At 43.5% G+C, this 22,606-nt stretch overlaps 1 protein-coding gene across 1 annotated transcript in view; it reads left to right on the top strand.

Annotated features, from left to right (window-relative positions):
• The window catches only part of LOC137435042 (rho GTPase-activating protein 5), a 100,345-nt gene extending 78,516 nt beyond the window's left edge, over window positions 1–21,829 (top strand). The window contains exons 4-7 of the mRNA XM_068128421.2: window positions 4,967–5,044; window positions 18,125–18,256; window positions 19,069–19,174; window positions 19,476–21,829. Coding sequence (XP_067984522.1) covers window positions 4,967–5,044; window positions 18,125–18,256; window positions 19,069–19,174; window positions 19,476–19,770 — 611 coding nt within the window. The 3' untranslated portion in view covers window positions 19,771–21,829. The remainder of the gene's footprint in view (window positions 1–4,966; window positions 5,045–18,124; window positions 18,257–19,068; window positions 19,175–19,475) is intronic.
• Window positions 21,830–22,606: the final 777 nt, after the last annotated feature.

Here is a 22,606-nt window from a genome sequence, read left to right on the forward strand (position 1 = left end):
GCCATTTAGAGTTCGTCATCACTGTCCTGTGTGTCGTATCCGACAATATAGTCCGCATCGTTTTCACAGTCCGTTCCACACAAGCAAAGGTCGGTCAAATTGATTGGCAAATCGAATTGGTCGAATGGTCGATCGAATCGAATTCGATGAATCGAATTGAATCGAATCGATCGAATTGGTCGAATGGTCGAATGGTCAATCGAAGCAATTGGTCGAATGGAATTGGTCGATCGGTCGAATTGGTCGAATCGAATTGGTCGGAATTGGCAAATGTAAACATTGATTTTCAGATTTTCCATGTAATAACGTTTCCAAAAATGTATAGGTTTGCTAATCTACCATGATTTTGAACGAAAAAACATAGTGAACTTGACTAAGACCATGCCAGGCTACAAAGTCGCGAAGGAGCGGCTAACGCTAATGCTTGGGGGTAATTGCACCGGCGACTTCAAGCTGAAGCCGCTCTTGGTGTATCATGCGGCGAACCCCCGGACACTTAAGAACATCCCGAAGGCATCTCTTCCCGTCATTTGGATGAATAATATGAAGGCATGGGTAACCGTCATAATTTTTGAAGAATGGTTCATCAATCATTTCATCCCGGCTGTCGAGAGCTATTGTCGAGAGAAGAAAATTCAATTTACATTGCTGCTGATTTTGGACAATGCACCTCGCCATCCCACTAACCTCGGTGATTTTGACCCCAATGCGAAGGTGGTGTACTTGCCACCCAACACCACAACGCTCATCCAGCCTATGGACCAGGGTGTGATAGCACTTTTTACGCACTACTATCTCCGCCGCACTCTTCGTCAGGCTGTCGATGCAACGTCGGAGGAGGAAGGCATCAACATCCGGCAGTTTTGGAAAAACTATAACATCTACCAGGCAGTGCTTAACATTAATGCTGCATGGTTGGAGGTTACGCAGTCGGCGATGAATGGGGTGTCGAAGCGTTTGTGCCCCCACCTTGTTAATGATTTCACGGGGTTTGATGCGCCAGTCAAGGCAGTGTCTAAAAACTTGGTTTCCCTCAGCGCTGACCTGGAGATGGAGATGGAGTTGGAGGAGGAGGATTTCGACGGTTTGATCGAGGCAGACAAGCAGCCTTTAACTAATGAGGACTTAATGGCGTTGAAGAAAGAGCGCTGCGAAGAGGATGAGCTTCCAGAACCGGAGACAAGGAAATTCACCGTAGCCGAAATGCAGAAAGGTTTTTATCACCTCTCCAAGTGTCTTGCAATATTTGAGGCACAAGACCCAAACGCCGAGTATTTCGCAAAAATGATGAATGGCACCAGTGACCTTTTTCTCCCGTATAGGACCATCTTAACTGAGAAGAAGAAGCACACAATTCAAGGGACTTTGGATCAGTTCCTACTTAATGTCGAGAAACGCAAGGCCTCTACTAGTTTTGATGAGTCGCCGAAGAAGCCCCGCATATAGTGTTCATTACTCTTTTAAAAATATGGCAAAAATGTGTTTTTTGTGTTCAGAAGAGACGCCAAGTTTAAGGTGAATAACATAATTTTATTAATTTTATTTATTATTCTTTACAAATTCATTTATTCATTGTGTTCACTACTAATTAAAAAATATTACCAAAATGTGTTTTTAGTGTATTTACTCTAGTTTCACGGTGTTTGTCTTCATTTTAAGGCATTTTAAAGGCGTTACGCCCGGTTTACGTCAAAAACCGAGTTACGTCACGGCTTAAGGAACCAATTAATGACGTAGGCCGGGGTATTGCTGTATATATATATATATATATATATAGTCGTGTCAGCCCTGTGGTGAACACCTCATGGCGATGGAAAGCCGAACGTTGTTAACTCTGAGGCGTATTTCGAACCTTGGTGGGATTATCATATCTGGTGGAACCGTGGTCAGTGGGAAGAGACAATGTTCACAGATGAGTCACGCTTCTCGCTCCAATTCAATGATGTCCGGGCTCGTGTTTATCGTCGTCAAGGAGAGAGATTTGCTGACCTCAACATTGCTCAAAGTATTTGGAGGAGGAAGTGTGATGGTGTGGGCGGTGATATCCATGAACCACAGAACCCCTCTGTATGTCGTCAACGGAAATTTGACTGGTCAGCGTTATCTCAACGAGATTGTTCAGCCTCTGGTAAATCCGCTTCTGCAGCGGATTGGACCAGGAGCTTGGTTCCAGGACGACAACGCAAGACCTCATCGTGCCAGGGTGGTGACCGACTTCCTGCAGCAGCAGAACGTTCAGCACATGGATTGGCCTGCATATTCACCCGACTTGTCACCCATTGAGCATGCGTGGGATGAACTGGGGCGGCGAGTTCGATCACATCACGTCCCTGCCGTCAACCTCCGGCAACTGGCTCAGCGATTAGTCGCAGAATGGCAAGCGATCCCTCCACGTTATTTCCAATGCCTGATGAACAGCATGCGCCAACGTTGTCAAGAATGTGTGAATGCTGACGGTGGCTACACCAGTTACTGAAGCTTCTGCGACTTGTGTGAACATCATTTTGGGGGATGCTTGACTTTTTTTCATCAGGGTAATAAACTAGTGTCTAATCAAAAGTTTTTGTTTTGTGTTTTCTGTTCTTGAGCCATCAAAGAATTATTTTGTCATTAGTCATCACCATTATAGCTCATTAGCTTATATTTATATGCACAAATATTTTTGACCCTTAACTTCTTTTGAGTAGTATATATATGAGAGAAGAAAATTGAACTCTTTGGCCCTGAATGCAAAGCGCTATGTCTGATTGAAACCTAGCACAGCTCACACCCATTTAACACCATCCTACTGTGAAGCATGGTGGTGGCAGCATCATGCTATGGGGATGCTTTTCAGTGGCAAGGACTGTGATACCTGTCAGGATAGAAGGAACAATGAATGGAGCAAAACTGGCAAATCCTTGAGGAGAACCTGCTTCAGAGTACAAAAGACCTCAGACTGCGGCGAACATTTACGTTCCAACAGTACAACGACCCCAAGCATACAACCAAAGCAACACTAGAATGGCTTTAGAATAAGAACATGAAAATCCTTGAGTGGCCCAGCCAAAGTCCACACTTGAATCCCATTGAGAATCTGCAGAAAGAGTTGAAGATTGCTGTTCACTGACACTCCCCATCGAACTTGACAGAGCTTCAGCAAATCTGCAAGGAAGAATGGGAGAAACTCCCCAAATCCAGATGTGCAAAGGTGTGATACAGACATGCCTAACAATACTCGAAGCTGTAATCACTACCAAAGGTGCTTCTACAAAGTATTGACTCAGTTGGTTGAATACTTATGTAAATTAGATATTTTTGTATTTCATTTTTAATTATTTTGGAAAAAAGATTCAAATTTTTTTTCCCCCAATTTCACATTATGGTGTATTATGTGTAAATCAGTGACAAAAAATCTCAATTAAACCATTTTAAATTCAGGCTGTAACACAACAAAATGTGAAACAAGTCAAGGGGTGTGAATGCTTTCTCAAAGCACTGTATGTATATACATACACTACATGACCAAAAGTATGCGGACACCCGAACATTACACATCTCATTCCAAAATCATGGGCATTAATATGGAGTTGCCCCCCCACCCCTTTGCTGCTATAACAGCCCCACTCTTCCGGGAAGGCTTTCCACCAGATTCTGGAACATTGCTGCGGGGATTTGCTTCCATTCAGCCACAAGAGCATAAGTGAGGTTGGGCACTGATGTTGGGCGATTAGGCCTGGCTCGCAGTCGGCGTTCCAATTCATCCCAAAGGTGTTTGATGGGGTTGAGGTCAGGGCTCTGTGCAGGCCAGTTAAGTTCTTCCACATTTTGATCCACAATTTTTGATCACACATGTTCTTCCACAATCTTGACAAACCATTTCTGTATGGACCTCGCTTTGTGCATGGGGCCATTGTCATGTTGAAACAGGAAAGGGCCTTCCCCAAACTGTTGCCACAAAGTTGGAAGCACACAATCGTCTAGAATGTCATTGTATGCTGTAGCGTGAAGATTTCCCTTCACTGGAACTAAGGGGCTGAGCCCGGACCATGAAAAACAGCCCCAGACCATTATTCCTCCTCCACCAAACTTTACAGTTGGCACTGTGCATTCGGGCAGGTCACGTTCTCCTGGCATCCGCCAAACCCAGATTTGTCTGTCGGACTGTGTTTCCAATGCTCCAGAGTCCAATGGCGACGAGCTATACACCACTCCAGCCGACGCTTGGCATTGCGCATGGTGATCTTTGGCTTGTGTGCGGCTGCTCAGCCATGGAAACCCATTTCATGGAGCTCCCGATGAACAGTTGTTGTGTTGAAGTTGCTTCCAGAGGCAGTTTGGAACTCGGTAGTGAGTGCTGCAACCGAGGACAGAAAATTTTTACGCGCTTTAGCACTCTGTGGTCCCGTTCTGTGAGCTTGTGTGGCCTACCACTTCGCGGCTGAGCTGTTGTTTCTCCTAGACGTTTCCACTTCACAATAACAGCACTTACAGGTGACCGGGGCAGCTCAAGCAGGGCAGAAATTTGACGAACTGATTTGTTGTAAAGGTGGCATCCTATGACAGTACCACATTGAAAGTCACTGAGCTCTTCAGTACGGCCCATTCTACTGCCAATGTTTGTCTATGGAGATTGCATGGCTGTGTGCTCGATTATATATACCTGTCAGCAATGGGTGTGGCTGAAATAGCCGAATCCACTAATTAGAAGAGGTGTCCGCATACTTTTGGTCATGTAGTGTATCTGCTTGTCGCATACATGCCACGATGTATCCTTCTGATTATATTGGAGGTTGCATTCCTCCCATTCTTCTGGCCTGTTAATCATGCACACAAATAAATCTGCTGCATCTCCAGCTGGTAAAACATTCGGGTTTAAATTATTTTTTTGTAGCCCCTCTTTATTAGTTTTTTTTTGGGGGGTTGGGGGTGTGTTGTCGTACATTGGTGCTCTTGTGGGTCATTTAGCAATCTCCTCTTGTTCCAGGTTTGTCTCAAGAAGGGCTGTATCGTGTGTGTGGCAACAAAGCTGAGCAGGATGCTTTGCAACGAAAGTTTGATGCAGGCAAGTGCCTTTACTGACGCGCACTCATGCCATGTTTGCATTATCTTTTTATTGCACATGATTTTCAAACATAAAGTACTGTGACCTTGTCTGAGTAGAAAGCTTTTAACCACTCGATATCGCACATGAAGGGAACAGGCTTTTGGTTAACATTGAACATTATCATGTGACATTGTTATGTACTAGGGCATGCCCGTACTATATATATATCTAAAATTATATCCCCCCCCCTCTATTTACATGAAATGGTTTGGTCCATTCGCAAAGTCAAAGCGAACGGCTTGCGAGTACGGTGACAATCCCCCCCCTCTATTTACATGAAATGGTTTGGTCCAAAGCGAACGGCTTGCGAGTACGGTGACAATCCCCCCCCCCTCTATTTACATGAAATGGTTTGGTCCAAAGCGAACGGCTTGCGGAGTTTGGTAAAGAAATCGCCATAGCTCGGTAACTACTTGTCCGATTAATATGAAACCTTGAAAAGGCACATCCTCGGGTCCCCAGCAATATACCTGGCAAGTTTCAAGTATATCGGACCCGTGGTTGTCGAGAAACAGCGGTCACAGACAAACACACAGACACACAGACACACAGAGATTACTGGAATTATAGATAGATGTTGGAGAAATATTTTCAACAGTAGCAACTTTTCAGCATTTATGTAATCGTGCTCTGGGAGCTCCGGGAGTACTTTTGGCACTCAAAGCCAAAATGTGTGCTTCTAATGATTTACCATCGTGAACGTGTCACCCTGTATTGTATTGATTGTGCAGTCGTGATTTGCTCCTACATGATATAGGCTAGAAGCAAATCACTTTTGTCATATTGACTTCTAAGGTGGAGCCCTTTTGATAAATATTTGCAACTGCTTAACAGAAGCAGGGCTGGTGGGATGCCCTATAGGCATGCATATTTGCCCCTAAGCTATCTAGCATGGGTTTGAATCCAGACCCAGCCAAAATTGTCTTCCTGTTGTTTCACAGGCAGGGTGATTCATCAGTATGTGTCTTCCCCCGGGTGGTCATTAAACGGGTGTCGTGTCTGCTAACATTATTTGGTGGACGTTAAAGATTCCACGGTGTCCTTCACGAAGAGTAGGCAAGCTATCACTGGCATCCTAAACAAATTCCTGCCTTGACTGATTTCTGGAAAGGCAACGGCAGACCACCCAGTATGACCCTTGCCAAGAAACGTCTCAGCAGTACTGAACGTGCCTTCGGGTTGAACGTCAAAATACGAATGCGAACTGGAGCACCGTAAAGGTGTTTTGCATAAACATCAAAAGCCATGCGAGATGGTTCTTTAAAAAAAAATTTCATTGTTTACGGAAAAGTGTAACCTCAATTAGAGACATGAGACTGTTGTTTGTTTCTGTCATATCAGATTGTTTCAATCTGTCCTGCAGCCTGGTGTTGGCTTAACGGTTAATGTGGCTGGCTTAAGATCTTAGGGTCTTGAGTTTGAGCTCCTGTCGTGCTGTTGAAATAACACCAGGTGGATTGACTCAGCCTGTCACTGGCATCCTTCCGAGGTGAGCAAAAGGAGTAACAGCGTACTGGTAACGGGGCACTGCATCAGTGGCACAGCCACGCTTCCAGAAAATGATGCAAGCAGCAGCTGTAGGCTGCATACGAAACAACAAATGTGTCCTGCGCTTCTCATCTGCTGAACCAACAATTGGATTTTTGTTAAATAAATGGCCTGTCGGTGGGCTCGGTAGTGCGGTGCAAAGCAAGTCGCTATGTAAAAGCGTACGTAGCGTCTTGCTAGAATGTTGTGTGGAAGGTGCTGCAGTACAACACTAAACAGCATTGGTGAAGATGGCAATTCTGCTTCACTTTCACCATTCAACACATCAGTTGTACTGATGTAATAACTCACGACTGCTTGTGGCCCCTGTTGCTGAAGGTGGGTACTGTGCATGCATTTTATGGGATATGGGAAATGAAATGATCTACGTTCTCCCTTATTTGCCATGCCTTTAAAATGTGTGAACCAAGGAAGGCGCTGGTAGACATATGTCAACTGGAAATGTGACAGGTATTTAACGCGTGAAATCTCTGGCAGTCATGGTTCGGTCAGAGTACGTATGTGCTGCTTCCTTGATGCTCAGCATTTCGAGGATAGAGCTTGGACAAACTCCGTTACTTGGCATCCCATGGGGGAGGGGGAATGGGTGGGGATTTCTTCTTGATTGCCCCGCTGACTGCAGAGAGAAAAGCGATGTCACAAGATGGCCTCACCAGCACCCAGAATGTTTCTTGGACGTTCCATCACCAGGTGGGTGAGTTGGTTTGATGACAAGAACAAGCAGATTCGATTTTCCTTCAGGTCTGGATCCAGATCCAGCCTATCGGTGGGATACAAAACGTAAACTGTTCAGCCTGGCGGATGTATGTGGACCAGCGAGTGCCGTTCTAGTTTCTTAGTGTATTTCATAATAATTATATGGAACTAGCCGTGGTACCCGACGTTGCCCGGTGCTGCTCTGATCCTGTTCGCATTGTGAAAAAATCAAATTTTGTTTTTTATCTTTTTTGTGAGGGTCTAAAACAATTCCCTACCCCTTTTACCTATTAAGGAATGGAATTGGGGATCATTTATTATCACATTTCACTGGGGGCAAAGGCTTAGGTACTATAGAACGATTTTTTTAAATCCAACTTAAAATTTTTCCTTTTTCCATAAAACACCCCCGGCACTCCCTGATGAACCGCTGAAAGTTTGAAGAAGATCCATTTGGCCATCTCTAAGAAAAATGGCGACACCGACACAGACAGACAAACATCTCTTTTATAAGTGGAAGGCAAGATGAGAACAACTGATCTGGCTTCAACAGTTTATTGAGCATTGCAGGTGGAGAGGGATGAAAAACCTTAAAGACACAATGAAAACTCTGTCAGGATGCAATCGTTGACAATTTAGGAACTTACAAACTTCAGGGCAATACTTTCATGTATTCAATGATAAACTCTGTTACCATTACCGTTACAATTTACTACAGTTGAAGAGTAAATATTTTACCAATGCAATCTACTAGCAATTGAACAATTCCGATCAACTATCCTCTGTCATTAATTCAGGTGTTAACTAATAAAAAATGTTATGGCTAACCATTTAAGACTTTATAGTTAATAACAATTCAACATTCCAATTTCACTAATGACTACAATTATTCTGTAGTAATAATATGAATGATCGTTTTAAGGCCATTTTCCCCGCTAGAGCAGGGGTTAGCCTTGTGGGCCCCATGGCAATCATGGTTCCCTGTTTGAGGCAATGTTTTTTATGGCCAGATGCCCTTCCTGACGCCAACCCTTGGTCGCCTCTTACGATGCGCAGGGATACGGTGTACCTATTCTAAGCCGGGGTACACACCGGGATCATTCATCCCAGCAAGCTGGTACTCAATTTGCCGACCTCGGAAGGATGACAGGCTGAGTCAACCCCCCTGGTGTTAATTTAGCGATCGACCGGGATTCGAACCCAGGATCCTAGGATCCCAAGCCGGCGCCATAACCGCTAAGCCAACACCAGGCAATGTATTGCCTGTAGTTGACCGGCAATAATATTACCATAAATCAACCAGTAACCAAAAGTAAAATTATTCTCCAATAAATGAACAATACATATAGTACTTCTTGTTATTAATGAATATAACTGTATGTATCAGTTAATATAACAAGACCCAGAACAAGATATATATAATACCCTGAGCATTCGTATTTCCATAGTAATGCAAACATTATAGCCATAAGAGACGAAACAGTCAATTAAAACAAACATACATTACGCCATAGCGTGATCAATGCAACACTCACCCCCGGTGACTGCTACACGGACATGGTAGAGATAACGGACTAGTCCCAATGTCCACGACTCATCAGCCATCGACCGCATGGCTCGCATCAAGATGGCAGCACCCGTGACAATGAGGATCATGGGAGTTTATAAGTTTTTGCTATAAATGCATTGCAAGTGTTTTACTTATCATGGTCATCTCACAAGGATCATCCGAATATTCTCAAGTAACAACTTTAAAAAAAACAAAAAAACATTTGCTCAACTGGCCACTCCTGCCATAAAGCCCAGATCAGTGGAGTGTTGCAGTGATGGTTCTCCTTCTGGAAGTTTCTCCCATCTCCACACAGGATCTCTGGAGCTCAGCCAGAGTGACCATCGGGTTCTTGGTCACCTCTCTTACCAAGGCCCTTCTCCCCCGATTGCTCAGTTTGGCCGGGCGGCCAGCTCTAGGAAGAGTCCTGGTTGTTCCAAACTTCTCCCATTTAAGAATTATGGAGGCCACTGTGCTCTTGGGAACCTTCAATGCAGCAGAACATTTTTTTGTAGGCTTCCCCAGATCTGTGCCTCGACACGATCCTGTCTCTGAGCTCTGCAGGCAGTTCCTTCGACCTCATGGCTTGGTTTTTGCTCTGATATGCATAGTCAGCTGTGAGACCTTATATAGACAGGTGTGTGCCTTTCCAAATCATGTCCAATCAATTGAATTTGCCACAGGTGGACTCCAATCAAGGTGTAGAAACATCTCAAACATGATCAAGAGAAATGAGAGGCACCTGAGCTAAATTTCAAGTGTCATAGCAAAGGGTATGAATACTTATGTCAATGTGATATTTCAGTTTTTTAGCCGCGTCGCAGACGCTGCTCATAGAGTGCCCTCTGCTGTTGTTGTTCTTCTTCTTCTTGTTGTTCTTGTTCTTCTTGTTCTTGCAGAGAAGACAAAACCTCAAAGCTCCACCCATTCTGGGAGAGCCTTCATATAAACAAATATCCACCATTTTATTAACTCGCATAGCTTTGAGGCCTGTTTTGTAGGCCCGTGGTGTCTTCCTCTCTCACACAGTTTTATTTGAAATCAAATTCGATATATCATTTCATTTTTCACAGTCGCTAACATAGTTTTAGACTCGGTTGAAAAAAAACCGGAAGAAAATCCAATGAAAGTTGCCCTTTATAGAACGAAATGAATTCTCAAAGGCCTGTAACTTCAAGTCCATTGAGATTTTTTTTTTTTAAATCGCGGCATGGTCAGTCATACACCGCCCGAAATAACAGACGGGAAAATGCCGAGATATATTAAAAATTCGTCCATTTGATGACAATCGTCACGATGAAATATTTAATTTATACGTCGTCACAATAATGTGGAGAGAGGAGCATATATAGCTTCGTTCACGTGTCGCGACACACGGGAAATTGCCAAGATATATATTTTTAAAATTGCGGCATGGTCAGTCATACACCGCCTGAAATAACAGATGGGAAAATGCCGAGATATATTAAAAATTCGTCGCCACACACGGGAAATTGCCGAGATATATTTTCACTTTGCACAAAAATAACATCAAGTAATCGAATCAATAGGAATGTCCTGTGCCTATAACATCGACGTTATAGGCACAGCTGCATCTAGGCATTGTGTAACATCGACGCGGCTTTTGTTTTAATTAAAACTTTTTGTACTTGTTTTTAATAAATTTGCAAAACTTTCTGCAATCCTGTTTTCTCTTTATCATTATGGGGTATTGAGTGTAGATTGATGAGGGAAAAAATGAATTTAAACGATTTCAGCATAAGGCTGCAACATAACAAAATGTGAAAAAAGTGAAGGGGTCTGAATACTTTCTGAATGCACTGTAGAATATAGATTGCACATAAATAGTTAAAAGCATGTGCCATCTCTCCTTGCAAACGAAGCTGTTGCAGTCGAGCTCTTTTTCCACATTTTTCTCCATGGAACTTCTGACACACAAACTTAGGAAACGCTCAGCACCGATTTTCATTAATCAAAGGGTCAACTCTGGGAACATGAACTGCAGACTTACCTTTTAGTTTTGAAAAATACAACAGTGCTGTATTAGCTCTCCCCAATATTTCTGTGCGGGCCGTGTAACTTGAAAACATTTTTGTTTTATGTTTAACTTGGCCCAATAAATATATTACTTCCTTGTTTTGCATTCTTGCTCTATCTCGACTGTTGATATTTTTGCAGGATTTTCAAACACGAGTCTGTCTCGTTTTCTCCTTCATTATTATTATTATTATTTTCCTCCTGTTAATCGCTACTTTCATTTTGCGATTCTCTTTAAAGTATATTCTCGTGGAATTAAAAGAAAAACTTCCCTTGCAGTGACGGACAACATTGGCAGGAAGTGATGGTGGTGAAGGATAAATGAAATGACTTCCTTTATTTTGCCCTCAGTTTTGTAACAAATTTGCTAATTAATCATTCTCATTTTCTCCATGACTCGAATTGCAAACCGCTTTTTTTCACAACAGCTGAGATTTCGTTTTTGTAATGGTTGGGACTTTCCAAATTCATCGTTACCCATTTGCAGTGATAGTTGTCAAAACCAAACAAGTCTTTCTGCTTTCCTTTTGAGTGAATAACAAGTTTCGCAAATTTTCAGCTGATGGTGCATTTTACAGGATCGTGCACTTTTGAAACGACGCTATCAATTCAATGAGTCAGTATATTGTGGCTTTGTTGACATTATGGTGATATCGCTAGATTGGGCTATTGTGAGTAATCTTTCCTACGTAAGCTTTATAAGCCTTTTACTAAGGAAGCCTGCCCCCAATCCCCTCTTCCCTGCAGCCCTCCCGTCCTCTCTCTCTCTGGAGAGGAATCGGTGCACGATCATGTTTTTTGGGGTCACTGGCTGGCATCATCTGCTTCCTCGTTTCGCCTTTGTATGGGGTTAGGCCTTATGGTACCAAGCTGCTGCTGCTGTGCCTTTTGTACAATACTCCACTGCCCTCTATGCTCAGACAACTCTCTCCACTCTACTACTACCTACACATCGCTGCCTCAACCCATCTGCCTTCTTTGCCATTCTCTCTTCCTCCATCCACACCAGGTTCCCATCCCGCTTCTGCCAGCTCTTTACCAACCTTCCCGTCAAGGTCATCCTCACACCTATCCCCTCCCTCATTATGTCCATCCTTCTTTTATCCACCCTCTTCATTCCCATTATGATCCTCCTGTCCCAGTTGTTTTAGCCGACCTGCAGCCTCTGTTGGTGCTTCTGTCAGTATCACCGTCTCCATACCGTAAAGGGAGGCTGGCGCTGCACAATAACTGTCCGTTTCAATTTCCTTGACATTTCCCTGTCCTCCATGAGTCCCCCGACCTCCTCCATATGCACATGCACCCACCTGTATCCTCCTCTGCACCTATGCATCCAAACTGCCATCCTCGGTCATTGTTCCATCTGGAATGTAGATGCTCAAATCTGCTTCCCTGCCAAATCTTCTTCCCTTCTAAATGGATGTTCAGTTCCTTTCTCTGCTATCGACCAAAATTACCTCGGTCTTCTCCAGGCTCATCCTCAATCCACGTCTCTTGAGCGAATCCTTCCACTCCTCCAACACCTTCTGCATTTCCAGCCCTCTCTCCGCCACAATAACTAGATCTTCTGCATGTATTATCTTTCTCAGAATGCCTTCCTTGCTGACCCTCCTGCTCACTAGATCCATCCACATAAATAAACAGTTGTGCACAGAGTGAACTTCCTTGTCTCGTTCTGATGTTCACGCTTAACTCTTCTCAGAACCCTTGACCAACCAAAAACACTTCCCTCCGTTACCTCATACCAACCTAACTCTTCCCATCCATCTTCACGTTGCCATCACCATCTCTCTCGGGACAGTGCCGTAAGCCTTCTCAAGGTCTACAAACAATACCATTTCACCTTGTTTATAAAACCTCTTCTCCACCAACTGTCTCAGTGTAAACATCCAATCCGTCGTCTCTCTACCCTCTTTAAACCCCCTGTTCTTCACATACCTCCTGCTCTACCCTTTTCCTTATCCTCCCATCCAGAATCCTCTCTAGTAGCTTCATGGCATGACTTAAAATCGTGATGCCTCTCCTCCTTCCCGGATCTTGTACATCTCCTTCCTCATATATCATATATATAATATATATATATATATATATATATATATATATATATGTATCATATATATAATAATCTATATAATAAAACCGAAAAACACGGTAGGTATGTGAAACTGAAAAACATGGTAGGTTGGTGAAACCGAAAAACACGGTAGGTATGTGAAACTGAAAAACATGGTAGGTAGGTGGTTGTTTGTCATCAACCGTGATGTGTACCGTTTACTATAATGCCACCGGTGGTGGTGGGAGAGGGTATTACAAATCGGCTGCGGAGACAACTTACAATTTTGTACTGTTCACGTGGTAAAGTGCAAGTGTTTTACTGGCCCCCACCAGAGGGAGGGAGTATCGCTCTCCCGTTGGGGGAGGGTGTTTCATACGAGTACTACCTTGAGATTCCCTGCCTCGTTCATTTCCTGGGATTCCCTGCCTCGTTCATTTCCTGGGATTCCCTGCCTCGTTCATTTCCTGGGATTCCCTGCCTCGTTCATTTCCTGGGATTCCCTGCCTCGTTCATTTCCTGGGATTCCCTGCCTCATTCATTTCCTGGGATTCCCTGCCTCATTCATTTCCTGGGATTCCTTGCCTTGTTCATTTCCTGGGATTCCCTGCCTCATTCATTTCCTGGGATTCCCTGCCTCATTCATTTCCTGACATTCCCTGCCTCGTTCATTTCCTGGGATTCCCTGCCTCATTCATTTCCTGGGATTCTCTGCCTCATTCATTTCCTGGGATTCCCTGCCTCATTCATTTCCTGGGATTCCCTGCCTCATTCATTTCCTGGGATTCCATGCCTCATTCATTTCGTGGGTTATCCTGTGATTCATGCATGTTTATATTTAGAATCGATCAAAAAAAGGTTTAATATCATTTTCATGGCATATAATGCAAAATATGACACCACACAAACATCCATCAAATTTTATTTACAGCATATACTTTATTCAGAAAATGATTAATTCACACTCCATTCTCCTGAAGGGTGGGTAAACTGTTAGTATGATACATAAAGCTCTTTGTAACGACTGACTGACTGACTGACTCACTCGTGAAATGCTTCGGACTTTTCTAGGTGGGCTAAAAATTTGAAAAATTGCACAGTGATGTAACTTGAAGCCATGATTGCAGGAAAAAATCACAAAACTGTCCGTAAATGAAGATATCTGAAAATAAAAGTCAAACCCTCATTGCCTCCTGACAACGCAATAGCTCTGCTCATGGAGGGTCATGTGACCAAAGTAAGACAGTGGCACGTGGCACCAAAGAAAGACTTCCCAAAAGGTTGTTTTTACCTCTGCCACCAAAGGTGGATGGAGGTTATGCTTTCACCTCTGTCTGTTTGTCAATTGCCTACAGGTCACAATTCTAAACCGATCGTCATGAAGCTTTGCTAAGTTGTAGAGGTAGTCACAACGAAGAAGCATATTGATTTTGAGGTCAAAGATGAAAGGTCATCTTCAGGTCAAATTTCGAAAATCATCATTTTCCATCCAATTGACTTGAAAGATGAACAGCATTTGCATATTGAGTCACTAATTTGGAAAACCAACTATTTTTGAGGTCAAAGGTCAACACAAGGCAAACTTATAAAATTATCATTTTTCATCTGATAAATCGTCAATTTTCGTCTGATTGACTTGAAATTTGAAGAGGATTTGCACATTTGGTCATTGAATTCAACCAGCAATTATTTTTGAGGTCAAAAGGTCAACATTGGCCTAGTTTCTAAAACTGAGTGATAGGGCCAAAAAGTTATGGACGAGTTATGACAAAACTAAGTGGATTTGAGTTCGTTAGGTGATGAGAACAAGCCAATTCGATTTTTGTTTAGATCCAGCCTATCAGTGGGATACAAAACGTAAACTGTTCAGCCTGACAGAGGTATGCACTCTGCCGAGTTAAATTCTACTTTCTTCGGTTTTGCCAAGTGCCTCTCTGAGTGATTGTTTTTTCATCTGTTTGTCTGTCTGTCTGTCTGTCTGTCTTTGTCTGCATGTCAATCGCCTACCGGTCACAATTTTAATCCGATGTTCACGAAACATCACCAAATGATGTTTGGTGGTCCCTCGCGGTCCCCCTGTACTGTCTTTCCCTCGCAGTCCCCCTGTACTGTCTTTCCCTCGCGGTCCCCCTGTGCTGTCTTTCCCTCGTGGTCCCCCTGTACTGTCTTTCCCTCGCGGTCCCCCTGTGCTGTCTTTCCCTCGCGGTCCCCCTGTGCTGTCTTTCCCTCGTGGTTGTCAGCTCTTTCACGAGCCTCGATTCAGTATACAAAAAAAATAAAAAAAATAAAAATGATAGAGTTGGTCATAAGGAAGATGTCTATTGATTTTTAGGTCAAAGGTCATTTTCAGGTCTAATTTCAAAAATTGGCATTTTTCATCCGATTGACTTGAAAGTTGAACAGCATTTTGCATATTGAGTCACTAAATTGGGAAACCAACTGTTTAGGTCAAAAGGTCACAGGTCAAGCTAACGACAACCTTCTAAAATGATCGATTTTCATCTGAAAATGATCAATTTTCATCCTTTTAACTTGGAAATTAAACAGCAATTGCATAGTGCATCATTGAATTGGGAAACCAGCTATTTTGAGACCAAATTGTCAAAGGTCAACTCAAGGTCAAACTTCTAAAATCATCAATTTTCGTCTGAAAAATCATCAATTTTAATCCGATTGAACCAAGCTTTTATTAAGATCGTCAATTTATATCTTAATGAAATGGACAATTTGATGTATCCATGGCAACTTTTTGGGGGATGGGGAGGAGTGTAGATATTGCAAGTATCATGCTCGTGCTCTGCACGACGTCTTTCTTGTTTGTCACTCACCTGCAGCTCACAATTCCAAACCGATTGTTCTGAAACTTTACGAAGTTGTCGAGGTAGTGACAACTGAGAAGCCTATTGATTTTGAGGTCAAATTTCTAAAATCAATTTTCATCTGATTAACTTCAAAATTAAACAGCAATTGCATTGTGCATCACTGAATTGGGAAACCAGCTATTTTAAGGTCAAAAGGTCAAAGGTCAACTCTAGGTTAAACTTCTAAAACCATCAATTTTCATCCAGTTGACTTGAACATTTAACAGCATTTGCATAGTGCCTCACTGAATTGGTAAACGAACTATTTTTGAGGTTATTTTAAGTGATTCTTCACCATTGAGAGATGGGGCTAAAAACTATACATAGCAGGATATCTCAAAGTTGTTGACAGATTCGGACGAAACTTGGTGGACAGGTTGGGGTTTGACAAGGACGAGTTGATTCGATTTTGGTAAAGATCCAAATACGGATCTGGATACGAGAATCTACCAAGTGATTCTTCACCATTGAGAGATGGGGGGGGAAACGATATATAGCATAAGCATGACATTTCAAAAAGTTATGGACGGATTATGACAAAATTTGATGGATGAGATGGTTAGGTGACAAGAACAAGCCAATTAGAGTTTGGTTCAGGTCTGAATCCATATCTGGCCTATTAGTGGGATATAAAACATCTGGTCAATAAAATATTAGTGGGATACATCCAGTTTGGAACAGTTCAAGTCACACCAAAGACTTTAAAAATGGTACATGCTGTTTCCTTGCTTGATAGAGCACAAAAATTCCTCTTGAGGAAATGCCCTTTTGAGGATGGTGAGAAAAGCGGCGCCATTGTTGTCACATCGCTGGTATCCCAGGAAGTGATGGTAGTGACGGCACTTCCCCTAAACTGTGTGTGTGTGTGTGTGTGTGTGTGTGTGTGTGTGTGTGTGTGTGTGTGTGTGTGTGCGCGCGCTGAAACAGAAAAAAGTTGTACCTGAATTAACTACTATTTACATTTTTGTCATAGCAGAACACAGGGAGTGACATCTGACAAACAGGGCCACTGAGCTTGGGGGAAGCTGCTTCCCTTAACACAATGGGTGACATTGGCGTCGTCTAGTGGTAAAGTTTCTCTATCTGCAGTTAGCAGGGAATTTTTAGGGAACCCCTCCCCTCCCACCCCCTCTTCCCTGCTGCATGGGATGCCAACTTCTGTGGGTTATCCGTGTTTTGTACTCCAAATGCTGATGTTCCAGTGTGAGGAAACGCTTACCATTGTAAAGTCTGTTTGACTTAGTTTGGTATGACTCCCGAGGAGAGTCCGAATCGAACCACGAACCTCCCAGACTCAGAGTGAATGCGCTATCCACAACCCCTCTGAATCACAATCTTGATTTCAAGAATGTTTTTTTATTTCTATTTTTATTTTTAATTATCAGACCTTCACGTACATCACTGTGCCAGGCCTTGAGATTACATGCATTTCAGCGAGCGTAATGACCGAGGGTGGACGGAAGGGGATTGGGGGGACAAGGAGGGAGTCATATGATGTGGGGAGGGGGTTCTTCTGCTGAAAGCGATTATTTATCTTTTTTGGGGAGGGTCAGGGACGTGGGGAATGACAATATAATCATGCTGTCACAGAGCATTTTGAAAGCTCCATTTACTTACTTCTTCCAAACATTTCCACGTGAATTTGTTTTTGACAACACTGTTTTTTTTTTTGTTTTTTTTAATCAACTGTTGGCAGTCATCAATTGATAACGGATCTGGACTTAAGCCACTGTATCACCATTCTAGCCACATATTCAAACCATGTCACTTGACGGTCACGATTGCACAACGTCGGAAAGATTTGAACATTCATATATTTACAGTGCAATCTACACGATGGCGAGTCATGAGAAAGTATGATTTGCTTGCCAAAATTCAGAAATACCTCAAAGAAAGCAGTGTTTCCTAACATATAGTCCGAGGACCTCTTGGGGTCAACATTGGGGATTTGAGGGTGGGGGGCAGGCGAGGTCCACGGGGAAAAATACCAACACATTAGCGGCCCCTACACTGCGCCGTCAAATGACTTCACACACTCTGACTCGCCACACATCAGAAGCAACCATTCATGGAAGGCCACGGTTCATCCTGCATGTGGCCAAGCATGAAGTGGCTATGTCACCATTCTAGTCATACCTTATGGTCTGCAAGATATTCGGAGGTTTGGAAGGGATTTGCACACCAAAAAAGGCTGGAAGCACTGCCTTATAGGATACGTTTTAGCACCTGGAATTATCACATCAGTGTGTGGTCTGGGATCGTTGGATTTGGTACTATTTGTCTATCGCTTGCAGATCACAGCATAAGCTTTGAGGCCTTGGAGGCCAACGTGAACGTGGTCGCCGGCTTGCTCAAGGCCTTCTTCTCGGAGCTACCCGAACCCCTTCTGCCGTACGACATCCACCCGGAGTTGGTTGAAGCTATCGGTCAGTTGAAGGAAGCAAACTAATGCTGCATTTGATTAAAATGGTTCCTGTCCGTGTTTTCTTGCAGCTTTGAGTGCGACCATTGCAGAGTATGGTATTGTGAATTTTCAGGTGTGTGCTTTTGTTTGATATATTTATATCTTTATTCTGCAAATTCCATTTTACACTTGCGGACCTTGCTGGGGCCACTTGCCTCACGCAGACAGTTTGGCCTGGTTTAACATATCCTGCGACAAGTGATCAAGATGAACAAAGCAGATTTCTGGTGGCTTGGTCCTTGCGGCTGATTAGCACGTAGCATCTATGAGTTCCTGGTGTTGGCTTAGCGGTTAGGGTGCTGGCTTTGGATCCCTAGGATCCTGGGTTCGAATCCCGGTGGATCGCTGAATTAACGCCAGGAGGGTTGACTCAGCCTGTCATCCTTCCGAGGTCGGCAAATTGAGTACCAGCTTGCTGGGATGAATGATCACGGTGTGTACCCCGGCTTAGAATAGGTACACCGTATCCCTGCGCATCGTAAGAGGCGACCAAGGTTTGGCGTCAGGAAGGGCATCCGGCCATAAAAACATTGCCTCAAACAGGGAACCATGATTGTCATGGGGCCCGCAAGGCTAACCCCCGCTCTAGCGGGGAAAATGGCCTTAAAACGATCATTCATTCATATTCATTCATTCATTCATTCATTCATATTCATCTAAAATACAAACCTTGGATATTTATTTATGCAAGGCCATGCACTGCAAGGCATTCCAACAGCAGTCCTTTCACAAACTTTGAATCTCTGCTTAATGACGTTCATTTTGCATTTGCAGGCTGCCCTGATAGAACATCAAAACTTGTAGCACTTCAAAAGAAGATCAAGAAAACATCATCCATAAATCAAGAAGTCTTCAAGTACATCATCACTCATTTGCACAAGTTAGTTTCGTCGTTGTTGTTGTTGGTATATTTAGATTGCTTGCTGTCTACTTAACAATGTTATGCGCTGTTTGTGACTGTTGAAATGTTTTTGTGCGTGCGTCCTCCCTAAACCAGAGGGTTTCCATTCTCCTGGGAAGAGTTTCTAGATTCTCATTTATGAATCCTGACAACAATGCCACCCCCTTCCTTCTCCAGCCCCCTTTTTTTAATTTCACGGCGGGGCTGCTCATTTAATTTGAAACACGATTTTATTTGCTTGCCTTGATTTGAACCAACACGAGGATATCTCCCTCTTTAGGGTTACACAACACAGCACTTTGAACAGGATGACAAGTGAGAACCTGTCCATTTGCTTTGCTCCCACACTGATGCGCCCGGACTACAGCATTTGCATCCTGACGGCGACCAAGAACAGCAACATAATCATTGAAATGTGCATTCGTCAATGCCCGTACATCTTCTACAACCAGCCAGAGGTCGCTGACTCTGCAAACTCGCCTCCTTCCTCCCCAACATCCATGTCTCTGGTGCCGCTGCCGTACTCACCCACATCCATTTGTTACCCGACCCTGACGGAGCCTCCTTGCGACTGAGGAAAGACTCGAAAGACTCGGGTTCTGCGTTGGAGCAAACAGAGATTGTCCTTTTAATTGTACTCTTCACCATGAGAAGGAAGGGAGAGAGAATGCTGAAAGTGGAAGAATCCTTGGATTCCGATCCAGCAGGATTGCTTTGGAAGGGCCTTGCACCGTTATGTACTAGCCACAATTTCCCTGTGCCTTTTCAAGCTCACTTTCACGGGACCCTACCGGCCAAGGTCTCGCTCGCCGGCCGCACGGCGAGCGATCGTGGTGGCCGGCTTCGGCCTGCCTCTGCACGTACTTCCGCCATTTTTAATTCACAGGGAGCACTGCAAAACGTCAAATTGCACAAAAGTGTCTCGACCCAGCAGCATGCACCACCCCAGCAAAGAAAGCCACTTTGGGAGTCGTGTACTTCATTCGTGACCAACGGAAATGGATGCTTGGAATAACGGGCAGATGGCAGGATGTAAATGAATGCTTTGCAGTTTACTTTTTCAATCTGTTACTTTATTCTGTTACTCATTCCATCGGTTCTTACATTCCCTCTTTCGATCACTTTTCCAAGGCTATACACTTTTTGACAGAAACGGCTGTTTCTGCGCGCTCGCTACAAGTGCATGCTGTATGACTGCACCGTCATCATTTTAAATGTTTAACCACTACTCTCGCAGGCTGTTGCACAGTACGTTTTCATATTGTATCAGGGTCCTGGGAATGGGGGTAGAGGGTGATTGGGTTTGGTCAGTTGGTTGGTAAGGCAGAGTTTTTGCACTCTTGCATCATTATGGCACACTAGTAAGCTCAACGTGAGCCGTGGAATTTGCTGTTTTGAATTGGTATACAGTATAGTCAGACATTCGTTTCGATACGTCCATGCCGTTGTTGAACAAAATGGTTGCCTTAGTCTTTTCGAACAATCGATCGGGCATGCTGTGTCACGGTTCGCCTCGATTCGTATAGCAATATCGAACAAATGTGCCGTTTTCCGTTGCTTTCAACACCAATCTCAAGCTGAAACAATGCAAACGTAATTAGTGCAATTTCTTTAGTCTTTTGTACTTGCACCCGACGATTCCTTTTCATGTATCGGGGCAGCCATAAGGGTTCCAATGTACACAAGTCCTTAAATAACTGTGAACTTGGCCAAGTGGCCTTGTTAGCTGCGTTGGCATTCTTTCGCCGTTCTTCCCATGCCAGATTGTCCTCCATTTTAGAGTAATGAATGCTGTTTTATCCCAAGGATTGGAGGAATGTGTTTGCGTTTTATCAGCTTGTTACGGCTGTTCAAAAAGCTGGAAGTATTTGCCGGTTTCCTCCGTCGATTTTTTTTTTTTTTTTTCTGGTTTCTTCGTTCCATATTCCAAAATCCAAAGAGCCATTCTTTCTTGGCAAGATCCTTCAGTTTTGGGGGATTTTGTTGAGTGGAGTAGTGCCTCCCCTTGGGTAGTTATGGGCTCTTTATCATCGCAGCATTTTGTGACGGTCATGCAATGAAAAATGTGCCTTAAGTTAACTTCATTGTCATAGGTGAGAGCAGGCGAGCCATCGCCGGCATGCTCGCAGAGTTCCAAATTCCCGCTGTGATCAACGGGGCACTGCATCAGCGGCACAGTTGCACCCCGGCAAATGATGCTGCCGGCAGCCATGCGCCGCACACAAAATAAGAAGTCTCAAAGGTAGTCGGCGGCACCATTTTGGTATTCAAGTTCTGTATATTTAACAATGCTTGCATTTCCCTATTAAAATCACTGGGTTGTAATTTGTACTGCACATTTATATTTACTGTAAATTTAACAATGCTGTGTATTGTAAAAACAAAAGCACGATTCGGCTACACTGTGTTTATACAGTATTCGCATTTTGCATTATCCAATTTGAGTTTGTTTCACTCACTGTTCTTCCTTTGAACATCTTGTCGAAATTTCATATGTTTCGATACTGCCATGAAGACCGGAGATGACAACTTTGTTTCTACATCTGGAAGGTTACTTCTGACCAGTTGTAATGATGATGCCAATTTGTTTCTCCAACTATGTACAAATATGAAATAAATTTTACTTTGGAGGTATTTTGCGAAAACGGATTATTGATTTTAGGCCGGGTTATCTGAGCCAAATGCCGCCCACATGCTCCTATAACAATGGAATACTTTTCTTACTCAAAACTTGTTCGGCCATTATCATCTCCCAGGACTTTACTCCATTGCACGACTTTGATTGTTTTTACAAACGCCACCTTTAAGTGTTCTATAAATGAACAAAAACATTGTCTGCTTATAATTAGCAAAAAACCCGTCCTTCCAGACGGCTTATTTCCCCCAGAGAATTACAGACTGGTACATTCCCCCAGAATTACAGACTGGTACATTCCCCCAGAATTACAGACTGGTACATTCCTCCAGAATTACAGACTGGTACATTCCCCCAGAATTACAGACTGGTACATTCCCCCAGAATTACAGACTGGTACATTCCCCCAGAATTACAGACTGGTACATTCCCCCAGAATTACAGACTGGTACATTCCTCCAGAATTACAGACTGGTACATTCCCCCAGAATTACAGACTGGTACATTCCCCCAGAATTGGCAAGATTCTACCCCCGCTAATTTCACCCCAAATCCACTTTTTTGAAATACCAACTTCTTTCCTGGAAGTCCTTGGTGTCCTTGTGTTTTATACACTTCTCCCACCCACCCCCCCCCCCCTTTCCACGCCGCCTCCCACCAAGCCCTCTCCCTCCCACACATCTCCCGATGTCCCTGCTCTCAAATGTTGTGTTTGTGTGCTTCCCCTTCTCTCCCCATCTTGTCTACTGCTCCCTCTTTTTAATTATTTTGTTGGT

This window comes from Myxine glutinosa, chromosome 9 (genome assembly GCF_964187855.1).
Source record: "Myxine glutinosa chromosome 9, kmMyxGlut1.1, whole genome shotgun sequence".
Lineage (NCBI taxonomy): Eukaryota > Metazoa > Chordata > Myxini > Myxiniformes > Myxinidae > Myxine > Myxine glutinosa.